General features: G+C 43.0%; 1 protein-coding gene across 7 annotated transcripts in view; it reads right to left on the minus strand.

Annotated features, from left to right (window-relative positions):
• Positions 1–409: 409 nt before the first annotated feature.
• LOC100380420 (ubiquitination factor E4B, UFD2 homolog (S. cerevisiae)) overlaps positions 410–14139 on the minus strand; it is a 93670-nt gene continuing 79940 nt past the window's right edge. For 6 of the 7 annotated variants that reach the window (XM_014135593.2, XM_014135591.2, XM_014135590.2 and 3 more), the window contains 4 exons: positions 12720–12911; positions 9715–9889; positions 856–1002; positions 410–657 (listed from right to left, as the gene is read on the minus strand). In XM_014135593.2, the coding sequence (XP_013991068.1) occupies positions 590–657; positions 856–1002; positions 9715–9889; positions 12720–12911 (582 nt within the window). In that variant the 3' untranslated portion in view covers positions 410–589. The remainder of the gene's footprint in view (positions 658–855; positions 1003–9714; positions 9890–12719; positions 12912–14139) is intronic. The other variant, NM_001173704.1, reaches the window with a different exon arrangement.

Below are 14139 nucleotides of genomic sequence, written 5' to 3' on the forward strand. Positions count from 1 at the left end.
TTGATTTGTCCTCTCTGAATAAACCTTTTTTTCTCCCCCTGATTTGCTTTGGAGTTTGTTATTGAAGAATAACATAAATTGCTAACAGTGGCTTGTCATTATTGATAGACAAAAATGTTTTTTATGAACTGGAACTGTTGCGTTTATATTTTTGTCCAGTAAAAATTTTACTACTTAACCAAAATGGATATCCATTCCGATATCCTAAATGTATCACCCTCCCTAACCAAGTATACATAAAGGCTTACAAAACTCAGGAAAAATGAACAAGGAATAAGGCGATTGACTGCATTCTGCTGCTAAAACCTGTAGGCTGTGACAACTGCTTATCCTTGCAGCGTTATATGCATTCACTCCGTTAAATATATGCATATGTAGATATATACACACACACAGTCATGAGAAAAAAAACTTTTAAAAGTCGTAATTTTATTATGTTTCATTTTTAGAGCCAAGGGCCTTCAGATGACGATCTGAGAAAATAAGGATAAAGGGAGAAAAATCACATTTCTTTTATTCTATTTTTTCTTGATGGCATTGAATTCAGTCGTGGCGATAACATCCCTTACCCCCGGAGTTGGGGGTGTCACTAGAGGAAACGTCCCTGGCCTTGCTTCTCTCTCATCCATGCCTGGATCCTCTCCTTCAGTTCAGGGACTGTGAATAAAGACACAATAACACAGCAAAACATGACCACAAACCCCTGAGGACCTTAACAGTTAATAAGGTGTGCTAGTAGGACATGTTGCCTAAAAGAAAATGGAAAATAAACAGACTTCAATTGCAGTTAGTGTGCTGTTCCCCTTCTTTCATGATCAACTCTTGACTGGAAGACCATGCTGTGTGTGTACATACGTGACTCCAGCATGCTTTCGTTGAGAGGCTGTCTGTTAAATGGGTCAGTTGGGGAGTTGAGAAGGTGGCGGAGGATGATGGCTCGGTCCATGATGTTCCCAGAGGGCAGTATCACAGGGTCAGTCATTAATGTGTCCATCAGAGGGTCTGTGGACACACACATACACAGACAAAAACAAAGATAAAAATTACATTTTATCTTCAATTAAAATTAAATTCATAAAATCAACATATATTTTCCTCTCTTCAGACATTGTTATTACGCTCTCTGCAATTCTTTTTTCATGCAAGTGTCTATGCTAAAAATAAAGCAGACTATATAAACGCAAAAATAAATCTTAATTAAGATAAGGTAATTATCTTTAAATTAAAGGTTGCTGTACTGTAGTACAGGGTTTTATATGTTACACGTTAGGACTGTCATGACTGGCCTGTTCAGGTCATGTTACCATGGATCACAGTCCTACAGAGACATCTCTCACTGCGCAGAGGTGGGGGTTTATGACACCTAACGCCCATTGTAAATCTTAAGGCAGCAGACGAATCCTTTGTCCTCTCAGTATGGAGGGTTGAATGTGTGAGTGGGCCATATGGAGAACCTACCTCAGGGCGGTAACATGCAATAAATGGACTTTGGGACAATATATTCCATCAGCCAAAATGTTGGTAACAACGATAGATGGAATATGAAAATGAATGTCGTTTTTGTTATGTTATTAAAAGTTAAATGACGACGTTATAACGAAAACGTAACTTGGAGTTTTCATAATAGGTACTCGATGTTTGCATACTGTGCATTGTGTGGAAAGTCTCCAGATCAAATATAATGTTTTTGGTAAAGATGAAATGAGAAGTTAGTTGTCTAAACAGGATCTGAGTAAAATCGAGACTTTGCCTCGTAACTAGATAAGACGGAAACGCCCCTTTGTGACCCGGGGGTATAAAACATGTGAGTTAAGAATTTACAAGCAGACGAGGTGACCACGAGCTGCAGCCAAGGTCTACGAGTTGTCGCAACCCGAAAACGCAACACGAAGTTGAAGTCACAGGAACCTCAATCAATTCTACGGTTGAGTAGTTGTATCTAAGGTGAATTCAAGCAGGACCACCCGGTTATTCTCTCCAAGGAATTGTGCGTCTACACTGCTTTCATTCCCACGCTGGAACCATCTACACGGCTGACCGTCCTATGAAGACCCCTCTTACAGAACGAGGGTGAGGAAACAGACCACTAAGAGAAAGGACACTGACATCGTGTGGACAAGCAGACTTACACCCGGTAACGAAAGAGGTGCCGCCATCAGAGAAGGCGAAACTCGGTCCATCAAGAGATACCCCAACGGAGACCTTCGACAAGTAATTACATATTCTGACCTGAAAGTTGGCAGTTCGGGGCAAGGTGTCAGGGCTAAACCAAGTGTAGTTTACAAATGTATCCAAGTGTGCTTTTCTCTCGTGCACTCTTTCTCTCTAAATGCCCATTTTGTGTAACACGTGTCATTGTGTTGGCTCGCTAGGGACCTGGTTCATTGTACTATGTTCTAATTGTAACCCTCTCACCAGGCTCGAATATGACTCTCACAATATTAACTTATGTAGTGCCTCAACAGCATGGGATGTTAGGTGAGAAGGACATCTCCAATAAGAATCCCTATTGTAAACCATCTAGGGTTATGACAATAGGGTATTAACTTCAGATTAAAGGATTATAGGTTTCTGTTATTGAATCAGGATAAACTATCCCATGCATTAAATTAAATTGAAACAATCAATGACTCCACCAAGACAACATACATAACGTTCCATATGTGTATTAAAACATTTTCAAACAAATACATTTTCAGACACAACATCAAAATAAATAAAAACAAACCCCAATGAGTCGTGCACAACCCGTGTCCAAATTATTTCAAGTTTACTTAAATAAACTGTTGGCGCGCGTTGGAGCTCAAAAAAATGACACCCAAAAATATCCAGAAGCACCTCACGTTGTGATTACTCACTACTTAGTAGATATTCCCTCAGCGAAGTATGGCAGTTCCATGCAGGTTTCCTCACAAAGTCCAAGGCAAGCACAGCTACCCATGCAGACAGTACTCCTTAGCCGTAACCGATATCCCATGGGAACACGAACTTGTTAAGCTTCCCAAGCAATTATCTCCCGGTGTCACACGATACCAGGCTAACCTCAAGGCTGGCAAATACCTCCACGACGAGACGGTAGCTTCAGTCTTTACTAAGTTTTAACAAAATTATAACAACTCTTTTATAAAATAAAATATGTATTTCCCTTCATGTCTTAGTAGGTATGGGTTTTGTAACAAATAAACTCAATACCTAGTTCAAACAAGGGTATTACATAATTAATAACCTAGACTGTATGTGTGTGTATCTTATATTATCATTTAGCTTGTTAGTAAATAAATAATGAACTCAATTGGTGTGGTACAGAATGATTTAGTGAGAGCCGGGATTTTGCAGATTTACAAACTATACGACGTTCAGGACGAGACTGTAGAGGAAATTAATTAATTAGCGACTGCTGTAAAAATCAATATTCTGATACTCTGAGTTAATATGGGAAACGGAAACTCATTAAAACAAATTTTTCCCTGGTGCCCCAGGTTACAGAGTTAATAATTACCTGATTAGTTTAATCACGTAGTTATAAACATAGTTAATTATTGGATAAACAGCAGTTGTCACATTAATGAGACCAACGTTATGATAGGACTCAATCACGATTTATGGCATTGTCTGGATGGCTGACCATATGTTCGCAATCACAAAAGTCAAACACCTTATCCATGGCTTTTTTACCGGAGGGATGTTCCCATAGAACCCTGGGAGCACGGACACCGTCAGGGGTATGAAGACATATGAAACTGTCCTATAATTTAGATAATTGAGGTTCAAGAATGCGTGTGGTGTTTTTAATCCCTTTTGTTTATTGTTTTGGCCAAACAAAGTGATATTAATTAGACGATGGGAGATAGAGATTTGGCGCTCTGGGAAGAATAAAAGACAGGTGGAAACTCAAGGAGCTATTGTAAACCAATCTCCTGGTGTAGCGTTCCGTTACACAATCGTGTTTTTTATACTTTGAGATACCGTTTGACATTGAAGACTTCTGGTACGTACCGGTAATACATTGGAGTACTTTGAAATGGATACGAACAGTATATTTCTGAGTAATATTCCTTGAATTATTATATGATCTAATGGTAAATGTTATTCACATTACACATAGCATATATACAGTGCATTCCGACAGTATTCAGACCCCTTGCCTTTTTCCACATTCTGTTATTGTACAGCCTTATTTTAAAATGGATTAATACATTTTTTACATCATACCCCATAATGACAAAGCAAAAACAGGTTTTTAGAAATGTCTGAACTGCATCTTTTTTTACAGAAATAAGTATTCAGACCCTGTGCTATGACACTCGAAATTGAGCTCAGGTGCAGTCGGTTTCCGTAGATCATGTTTCTACAACTTGGAGTCCACCTGTGGTATATACAATTGATTGGACATGATTTAGAAAGGCATACACCTGTCTACTGTGTTCCGGAACTCCAATTTGAGCAGCAGCAGCTGAAAAATGAGCTCCTACAAATATTGAAATTTACATGGTTTTTAGAGTGAAGTACATCGGAAAAAAGCAAAAGAAAACTGCAAGACTGAATAGGAGAAAAAACAAGCAACAAACAAAGAAGATAGGCTTTTGAAAAATAACTATTTTTCATAAAATTGTAGTTATCTTAGCTAGCTGAATTGTTTACCAGTTGCTAGGGACTCTTTTGGAAGAAGCTAGCTAGCTAACGAAGAACAACAAAGAATATCTAGTTAACAGAAGAAAAGAAAGAGAAAATCAGGACAGAAGAAAAAGGATATCAAAGTGAAACAGTTCTCTAAAGACACAGGAGACAATAATACAAGAAACAACACTTCTGTAGCTTGTCAACTATGTGTCTGTCTATCCCTGTTCTCTCCTCTCTGCACAGGCCATACAAACGCTTCACACCGCGTGGCCGCTGCCACTCCAACCTGGTGGTCCCAGCGCGCACGACCCACGTGGAGTTCCAGGTCTCCGGCAGCCTCTGGAACTGCCGGTCTGCAGCCAACAAGGCTGAGTTCATCTCAGCCTATGCTACCCTCCAGTCCCTAGACTTCCTGGCGCTGACGGAAACATGGATTACCACAGATAACACTGCTACTCCTACTGCTCTCTCTTCGTCTGCCCACGTGTTCTCGCATACCCCTAGAGCATCGAGCCAGCGGGGTGGTGGCACTGGAATCCTCATCTCTCCCAAGTGGACATTCTCTCTTTCTCCCCTGACCCATTTGTCTATCTCCTCATTTGAATTCCATGCTGTCACAGTTACCAGCCCTTTCAAGCTTAACATCCTTATCATTTATCGCCCTCCAGGTTCCCTTGGAGAGTTCATCAATGAGCTTGACGCCTTGATAAGTTCCTTTCCTGAGGATGGCTCACCTCTCACAGTTCTGGGTGACTTTAACCTCCCCACGTCTACCTTTGACTCATTCCTCTCTGCCTCCTTCTTTCCACTCCTCTCCTCTTTTGACCTCACCCTCTCACCTTCCCCCCCTACTCACAAGGCAGGCAATACGCTTGACCTCATCTTTACTAGATGCTGTTCTTCCACTAATCTCATTGCAACTCCCCTCCAAATCTCCGACCACTACCTTGTATCCTTTTCCCTCTTGCTCTCATCCAACACTTCTCACTCTGCCCCTACTCGGATGGTATTGCGCCGTCCCAACCTTCGCTCTCTCTCTCCCGCTACTCTCTCCTCTTCCATCCTATCATCTCTTCCCTCTGCTCAAACCTTCTCCAACCTATCTCCTGATTCTGCCTCCTCAACCCTCCTCTCCTCCCTTTCTGCATCCTTTGATTTTCTCTGTCCCCTATCCTCCAGGCCGGCTCGGTCCTCCCCTCCTGCTCCGTGGCTCGACGACTCACTACGAGCTCACAGAACAGGGCTCCGGGCAGCCGAGCGGAAATGGAGGAAAACTCGCCTCCCTGCGGACTTGGCATCCTTTCACTCACTCCTCTCTACATTCTCCTCTTCTGTCTCTGCTGCTAAAGCCACTTTCTACCACTCTAAATTCCAAGCATCTGCCTCTAACCCTAGGAAGCTCTTTGCTACCTTCTCCTCACTCCTGAATCCTCCTCCCCCTCCTCCTCCCTCTCTGCGGATGACTTCGTCAACCATTTTGAAAAGAAGGTTGACGATATCCGATCCTCGTTTGCTAAGTCAAACGACACCGCTGGTCCTGCTCACACTGCCCTACCCTGTGCTTTGACCTCTTTCTCCCCTCTCTCTCCAGATGAAATCTCGCGTCGTGACGGCCGGCCGCCCAACAACCTGCCCACTTGACCCTATCCCCTCCTCTCTTCTCCAGACCATTTCCGGAGACCTTCTCCCCTTCCTCACCTCGCTCATCAACTCATCCTTGACCGCTGGCTACGTCCCTTCCGTCTTCAAGAGAGCGAGAGTTGCACCCCTTCTGAAAAAACCTACACTCGATCCCTCCGATGTCAACAACTACAGACCAGTATCCCTTCTTTCTTTTCTCTCCAAAACTCTTGAACGTGCCGTCCTTGGCCAGCTCTCCTGCTATCTCTCTCAGAATGACCTTCTTGATCCTAATCAGTCAGGTTTCAAGACTGGGCATTCAACTGAGACTGCTCTTCTCTGTGTCACGGAGGCTCTCCGCACTGCTAAAGCTAACTCTCTCTCCTCTGCTCTCATACTTCTAGACCTGTCTGCTGCCTTTGATACTGTGAACCATCAGATCCTCCTCTCCACCCTCTCCGAGTTGGGCATCTCCGGCGCGGCCCACGCTTGGATTGCGTCCTACCTGACAGGTCGCTCCTACCAGGTGGCGTGGCGAGAATCTGTCTCCGCATCATGCGCTCTCACCACTGGTGTCCCCCAGGGCTCTGTTCTAGGCCCTCTCCTATTCTCGCTATACACCAAGTCACTTGGCTCTGTCATATCCTCACATGGTCTCTCCTATCATTGCTATGCAGACGACACACAATTAATCTTCTCCTTTCCCCCTTCTGATAACCAGGCGGCGAATCGCATCTCTGCATGTCTGTCAGACATATCAGTGTGGATGACGGATCACCAGCTCAAGCTGAACCTCGGCAAGACGGAGCTGCTCTTCCTCCCGGGGAAGGACTGCCCGTTCCATGATCTCGCCATCACGGTTGACAACTCCCTTGTGTCCTCCTCCCAGAGTGCTAAGAACCTTGGCGTGATCCTGGACAACACCCTGTCGTTCTCCACTAACATCAAGGCGGTGACCCGATCCTGTAGGTTCATGCTCTACAACATTCGCAGAGTACGACCCTACCTCACACAGGAAGCGGCGCAGGTCCTAATCCAGGCACTTGTCATCTCCCGTCTGGATTACTGCAACTCGCTGTTGGCTGGGCTCCCTGCCTGTGCCATTAAACCCCTACAACTCATCCAGAACGCCGCAGCCCGTCTGGTGTTCAACCTTCCCAAGTTCTCTCACGTCACCCCGCTCCTCCGCTCTCTCCACTGGCTTCCAGTTGAAGCTCGCATCCGCTACAAGACCATGGTGATTGCCTACGGAGCTGTGAAGGGAACGGCACCTCCATACCTTCAGGCTCTGATCAGGCCCTACACCCAAACAAGGGCACTGCGTTCATCCACCACTGGCCTGCTGGCCCCCCTACCTCTGAGGAAGCACAGTTCCTGCTCAGCCCAGTCAAAACTGTTCGCTGCTCTGGCACCCCAATGGTGGAACAAGCTCCCTCACGACGCCAGGACAGCAGAGTCAATCACCACCTTCCGGAGACACCTGAAACCCCACCTCCTTAAGGAATACCTAGGATAGGATAAAGTAATCCTTCTAACGCCCCCCCCCCCCTTAAAATATTTAGATGCACTATTGTAAAGTGGTTGTTCCACTGGATATCATAAGGTGAATGCACCATTTTGTAAGTCGCTCTGGATAAGAGCGTCTGCTAAATGACTTAAATGTAAATGTAAATGTATATAAAGGTCTAACAGTTAACAGTGCATGTCAGAGCAAAAACCAAGCCATGAGGTCGACGGAAGTGTCAGTAGAGCTCTGAGACAGGATTGTGTCGTGGTACATATCTGGGGAAGGGTACCAAAACATTTATGCAGCACTGAAGGTCCCCTAGAACACAGTGGCCTCCATCATTCTTAAATGGAAGTTTGGAACCACCAAGACTCCTCCTAGAGCTGGCCGCCCAGCCAAACAGAACAATCAGGGAGAAGGACCTTGGTACGGCCCAGTACATTACTGGGGCCAAGCTTCCTGCCATCCAGGACTTCTATAATCAGGCGGTGTCAGAGGAAGGCCCTAAAAATCGTCAAAGACTCCATCCACCCTTGCACCCCCCACCCCCTTTACACTGCTGCTACTCTGTTTATTATTTATGCATATTCACTTTAACTCTACCTACATGTACATGTTACCTCAACTAACCGGTGCCCCCACACATTGACTCTGTACCGGTACTACCTGTATATAGCCTCGCTTGTTATTTTACTGCTGCCGTTTAATTATTTGTAACTTTTATTTTCTATTTTCTGTTTTTTTACTTAACACTTAACCAAAAAAATCTTAACTTCTTAAAGTATGGTTGGTTAAGGACTTGTAAGCAAGCATTTCACTGTAAGCTCTACACCTGTTGTATTCAGCACATGTGACAAATAAAATTTGATGATTCGGTCATGGAGGTGACCAAAAACCCAATGGTCACTGACAGAGCTCCAGAGTTCCTCTGTTGAGATGGGAGAACCTTCCAGAAAGACAACCATCTCTGCAGCACTCTACCAATTAGGCCTTTATGGTAGAGTGGTCATGCAGAATCCACTCCTCAGCCCGCTTGGTGTTTACCAAATGGCACCTAAAGGACTTTCAGACCATGAGAAACAAGATTCTCTGGTCTGATGAAACCAAGAATGAACTCATTGGCCTGAGTGCCAAGCGTCACATCTGGAGGAAACCTGGCACCATCCCTACGGTGAAGCACGGTGGTGGCAGCATCATGCTGTGGGGATGTTTTTCAGCAGCAGGGACTGAGAGACTGGTCAGGATTGAGGGAAAGATGAATGGAGCAAAGTACAGAGAGATCCTTGATGAAGTCCTGAGCGCTCTGGAGCATGTTTTCAAGACGACCCTAAGCACAGAGCCAAAACAACGCAGGAGGGGCTTCTGGACATGTCTCTGAATGTCCTTGAGTGGGCCAGCCAGAGCCCGGACTTGATCCCGATCGATCCTCTCTGGAGAGAACTGAAAATAGCTGTGCAGCAACACTCCCCATCCAACCTGACAGAGCTTGAGAGGCTCTGCAGAGAAGAATGGGAGAAATTCCCCAAATACAGGTATAGGATAGCCCAGTCTAAGCTGTCTGTGTGACCCTCATTACTCACAAAATGTCCCGTATTTTGCCACGATAGAGGGTCTTCCTTTTACTTGTATGTCCCAATCAAACTGACTTAAACTCAGCTCATTTGACCGAAGTCCTGGACTCATGAAAAAATCCTACGGATGTTCAGAACATTGCGGACAGATATGTAAGGTACAGAACAGACACGGTGCTGTAGCAGGCCTAATGTGGAATAGAGGACTGTGACCAGTCTTAGTAATTTAAGTCTTACTGCGACGTTGCATCCAAATGAACATGCTGCTGCGGTCAGGGGCAATTAGTAACACAATAAATAAAATATATATGTTTGTCCCAAAACGTGCCAGTTTGAACACTAGAAAGTGAATTTAAACACTTGCGAGTTTGAACACTGGAAAAGTTGAACACTTGCCTTTAAACTCGTCAGGTGCGTCACTGTAGTCCATTTCGGACTGAGAGTTCCTGGCGACTATCTCCTCCACCTTATCCGATAGCAGCTTGAATTTTTCAATGGTGATGGTGGACTTGATCCCGGCTTTCTTCATCTTGGAAATCACTTCCTCAAAGAGCTCTCGGCTGTATGACCGCTGGAAAGGGGAGAGAAAGAACACCATGTAAGCCTGTGGAGTATTTATTACTACACACCATAGCAAAATGTTCTGCAACAGTAGATCCCTCCACGCTTTGGCCTGTTTGGTTCCTAGTGAATACATACATCCCTGGAAAGGGGGGTAAGGGGAGCAAACAAACAGCCTTTCGGGGGAATTTTCCGTGAGAGGCCTAAGGATGTAAGTGTGTCATTCTTCCAAATTATAACTAAATTGAGATGTCAGCATGGTCTGTACTGACAGCACAGTCACTAGGACTGCTATTTCTTCCCCAGGCTTTGTATTGTGGCTAACAACCATGTGCCTCAAATTTCATAATTAAGTACTTTACCCAAACCTGGTATAATGACATACACTCCCCTCCACGTACTTGGACAGTGAAGCAATGTTTTTTTAACATTTGGCTCTATACTCCAGCATTTTGGATTTGAGATCAAATGTTTCATTCGAGGCAACAATACAGAATGTCACCTTTAATTTCAGGGTGTTTTAATGTTTAGAAATGAAAGCACTTTATGTATCCAGTTCTCCCCCAGACTAAGAAGTCTTTGGACAAATTCACTTACTGTATTAGTCAAAAGATTAGCATTTCGCCCCATACTCCTTGCTTGTGACTACAAACTCGGATGCATTTGCGGTTTGTTTCGGGTTATGTATTGCCCAATAGTAACAATGGTGAATGGAGTATTTAAAAAAAAATAAGTGAGTAGATTAGACATTTCTGAACACTTCCAAATGAATCCTGATAATACCATGATTTAAAAAAAATCACGAATAATGACAGATGCCGTTTAGAGGCTACAACAAAACACGTTAAACTCTCACCATTACCAATAACAGGGGAGAGGTTAGCATTTTTTGGGGGGTATGATCTTTGTGCCTCTAACTTTCTCACTCATCATTATCCATGTGTTCAGAAATACACTACCGTTCAAAAGTTTGGGGTCACTTAGAAATGTCCTTGTTTTTGAAAGAAAAAAAAATGGCTTTTGTCCATTAAAATAACATCAAATTGATCAGAAATACAGTGTGGACATTGTTAATGTTGTAACTGACTATTATAGCTGGAAACGGCTGATTTTTAATGGAATATCTACATAGGCGTACAGAGGCCCATTATCAGCAACCATCACTCCTGTGTTCCAATGGCACGTTGTGTTAGCTAATCCAAGTTGATCATTTTAAAAGACTAATTGACCATTAGAAAATACTTTTGCAATTATGTTAGCACAGCTGAAAACTGTTGTGCTGATTAAAGAAGCAATAAAACTGGCCTTCTTGAGACTAGTTGAGTATCTGGAGCATCAGCATTTGTGGGTTCGATTACAGGCTCCAAAATGGCCAGAAACAAAGACCTTTCTTCTGAAACTCGTCAGTCTATTCTTGATCGGAGAAATTAAGGCTATTCCATGTGAGAAATTGCCAAGAACCTGAAGATCTCGTACAACTGTGTACTACTCCCTTCACAGAACAGCGCAAACTGGCTCTAACCAGAATAGAAAGAGGAGTGGGAGGCCCTGGTGCACAACTGAGCAAGAGGACAGGTACATTAGTGTGTCTAGTTTGAGAAACAGACGCCTCCCAAGTCCTTAGCTGGCTGCTTCATTAATAGTACCGCAAAACACCAGTCTCAACGTCAACAGTGAAGAGGCAACTCCGGGATGCTGGCCTTCTAGGCGGAGTTCCTCTGTCCAGTGTCTGTGTTCTTTTGTCCATCTTAATCTTTTATTTTTATTGGCCAGTCTGAGATATGGCTTTTTATTTGATGAGTCCAAATTTTAGGTTTTTGGTTCCAACCGCCGTGTCTTTGTGAGATGCAGAGTAGGTGAACGGGTGATCATACACCACATTATGTGTTACATCCTGAATTCTAAATGTTTTACACACAACACACCTAAAATAAATCTAATTTACGTAAGTATTCACACCCATTTGCTACGACACTACAAATTGTTATTTTTATAAATTTGCAAAAACTTTAAAAACCTGTTTTTAACTCTGTCATTATGGGGTATTGTGTGTAGATTACTGAGGAGTTTTTATTTATTTAATCCATTTTAGAATAAGGCTGTAACGTAACAAAATGTGGAAAAAGTGAAGGGGTCTGAATACTTTCCTTAGGTACTGTACTGTATCTGGGGAAGGGTCTAAAACAATTTCTAGAGTGTTGGAGACCACTGTGCTCTTGGAAACTTCCATCATTGGAACTACCCAGACTCTGCCTAGAGCTAGCCATCCGACCAAACTGAGCAACCAGGCATGAAGGACCTTGGTCAGGAAGCTGACTAAGAACCCAATGACCACTGACAGAATTACAGAGTTCATTGGCTGAGATAGGAGAACCTGCCAGAAGGACTACAGTCCTTCACCAATCTGGGCTTTATGGGAGAGTGGCTGTAGTATAGAACCAAATAAAAAAATATATACTTTACTTTGGGAGGGGAGTGTAGGTGTGTAACCATAGAAATTTGAGTCAGTAGAACTGTTTTTACTTCCTGATTCACTGCTATGGGTACACTCAATATACAGTCAAGCTGCTGAGTTATTTTAATGTATACAGCTCTTTATTTAGCAAGGCTTAGGGTTTAATTTAGATGAGATTAATGTATTCGTCATAAATGTTAAATCTTTCTGGTCATACATATATACATACAAAGTTACACAGTAGAGCATCCATACAAAAATGTATTGGGGCCTACTTCTACTCAGACATGGGTTCAAATACTTAACATTGTTGCCAGATGGGTGGGGTTTCAAGTTTTGGGACTTTTCTATTTGAAAACTCAGGTATGCAACTACTACAGTTTACCTGGTCGTCGGCGATGGCCTTGGCGAAGCGGGCACAGTCAAGTTGCAGGTAAATGTCAGTAAGCTGGTCTAGGAGCTTTTTGGGCTCAAAACCGTACTTCTCTGGGTTCTCCACCTTCAGGTCCCGGCACTTGGGCCCGCATAGCTGCTGGAGGTTAAAGTTCAGCATGGCCGCCAGACGAGGCCCCAACTCCTGGAACACACAAAGCAGGAAGTTCAGTCACCAGGGAAAATATTTGTGTATCTACGTCGATGAATAGGAATAGTTTAAGGTTACTATTGAAGTGCTTTACACCGTACAGGGCTTGACATTAAGGTATATTTGCCAGTGGCACACTGGGCCAGTACCAAGTGAAAAATCTTGGCCACGACCACAGGAAAGCAAGTTAGTGTCTTCAAATACTTAAACATTTTGTTTTGTTACAGCCTGATTTCAAAATGTATTAAATATTTTTTTCCTAACCCATCTACACACAATAACACCCTAACGACAAAGTGAAAACATGTTTCATTAATGAATTGAAAATTAAATACAAAATCTAATTTACATAAGTATTCACACCCTCGAGTCAATACATGTTAGAATCATCTTTGGCAGCAATTACAGCTGTGAGTCTTTATGGGTAAGTCTCTAAGAGCTTTGCACACCTGAATTGTACAATATTTGCACATTCATTAAAAAAAAAAGCTCTGTCAAGCTCTGTCAAGTTGGTTGTTGATCATTGCTAGAAAGCCATTTAAGTCTTGCTGTAGAATTTCGAGACGATTTAAGTCAAAACTGTAACTAGACCACTCAGGAACATTCAATGTTGTCTTGGTAAGCAACTCCAGTGTAGATTTGGCCTTGTGTTTTAGGTTATTGTCCTGCTGAAAGGTGAATTTGTCACCCAGTGTCGGTTGGAAAGCAGACAACCAGGTTCCCTCTAGGATTTTCCTGTGCTCAGCACAATTCCGTTTCTTTTTATCCTAAAAAACTCCCTAGTCCTTGCCGATGACAAGCATACCCATAACATGATGCAGCCACCCCCATGCTTGAAAATATGAAGAGTGGTGATTTGTTGTTGGATTTGCTCTAAACATAACGCTTTGTATTCAGGATATAAAGTTAATTTCTTTGCCGTATTTGCAGTTTTACTTTAGTTCCTTATTGCAGGGATGCACTGAAACATGCAAAAAAAATCCCTGCTAGGGGGAAATGCAGGTTTTAACTAAATATACAACAAAATAATATGATCTACATGATCAGTCTCTGTGTGTACAATAAAAAAAGTGTTTAATGTGAACCTAACCTAGCTAAAAAAATGTAAAGAAAGCAATCCAAAGTTATTTGCTGCCTAGACTTTAGACTTGAGTGCCATTTGCTGTAGAGAAAAAAAAACAATACACTAATATTAGTTAGCCATGACGGCCTTTATAATAGA

Source organism: Salmo salar, chromosome ssa13 (genome assembly GCF_905237065.1).
Source record: "Salmo salar chromosome ssa13, Ssal_v3.1, whole genome shotgun sequence".
In the NCBI taxonomy this organism is placed as follows: domain Eukaryota; kingdom Metazoa; phylum Chordata; class Actinopteri; order Salmoniformes; family Salmonidae; genus Salmo; species Salmo salar.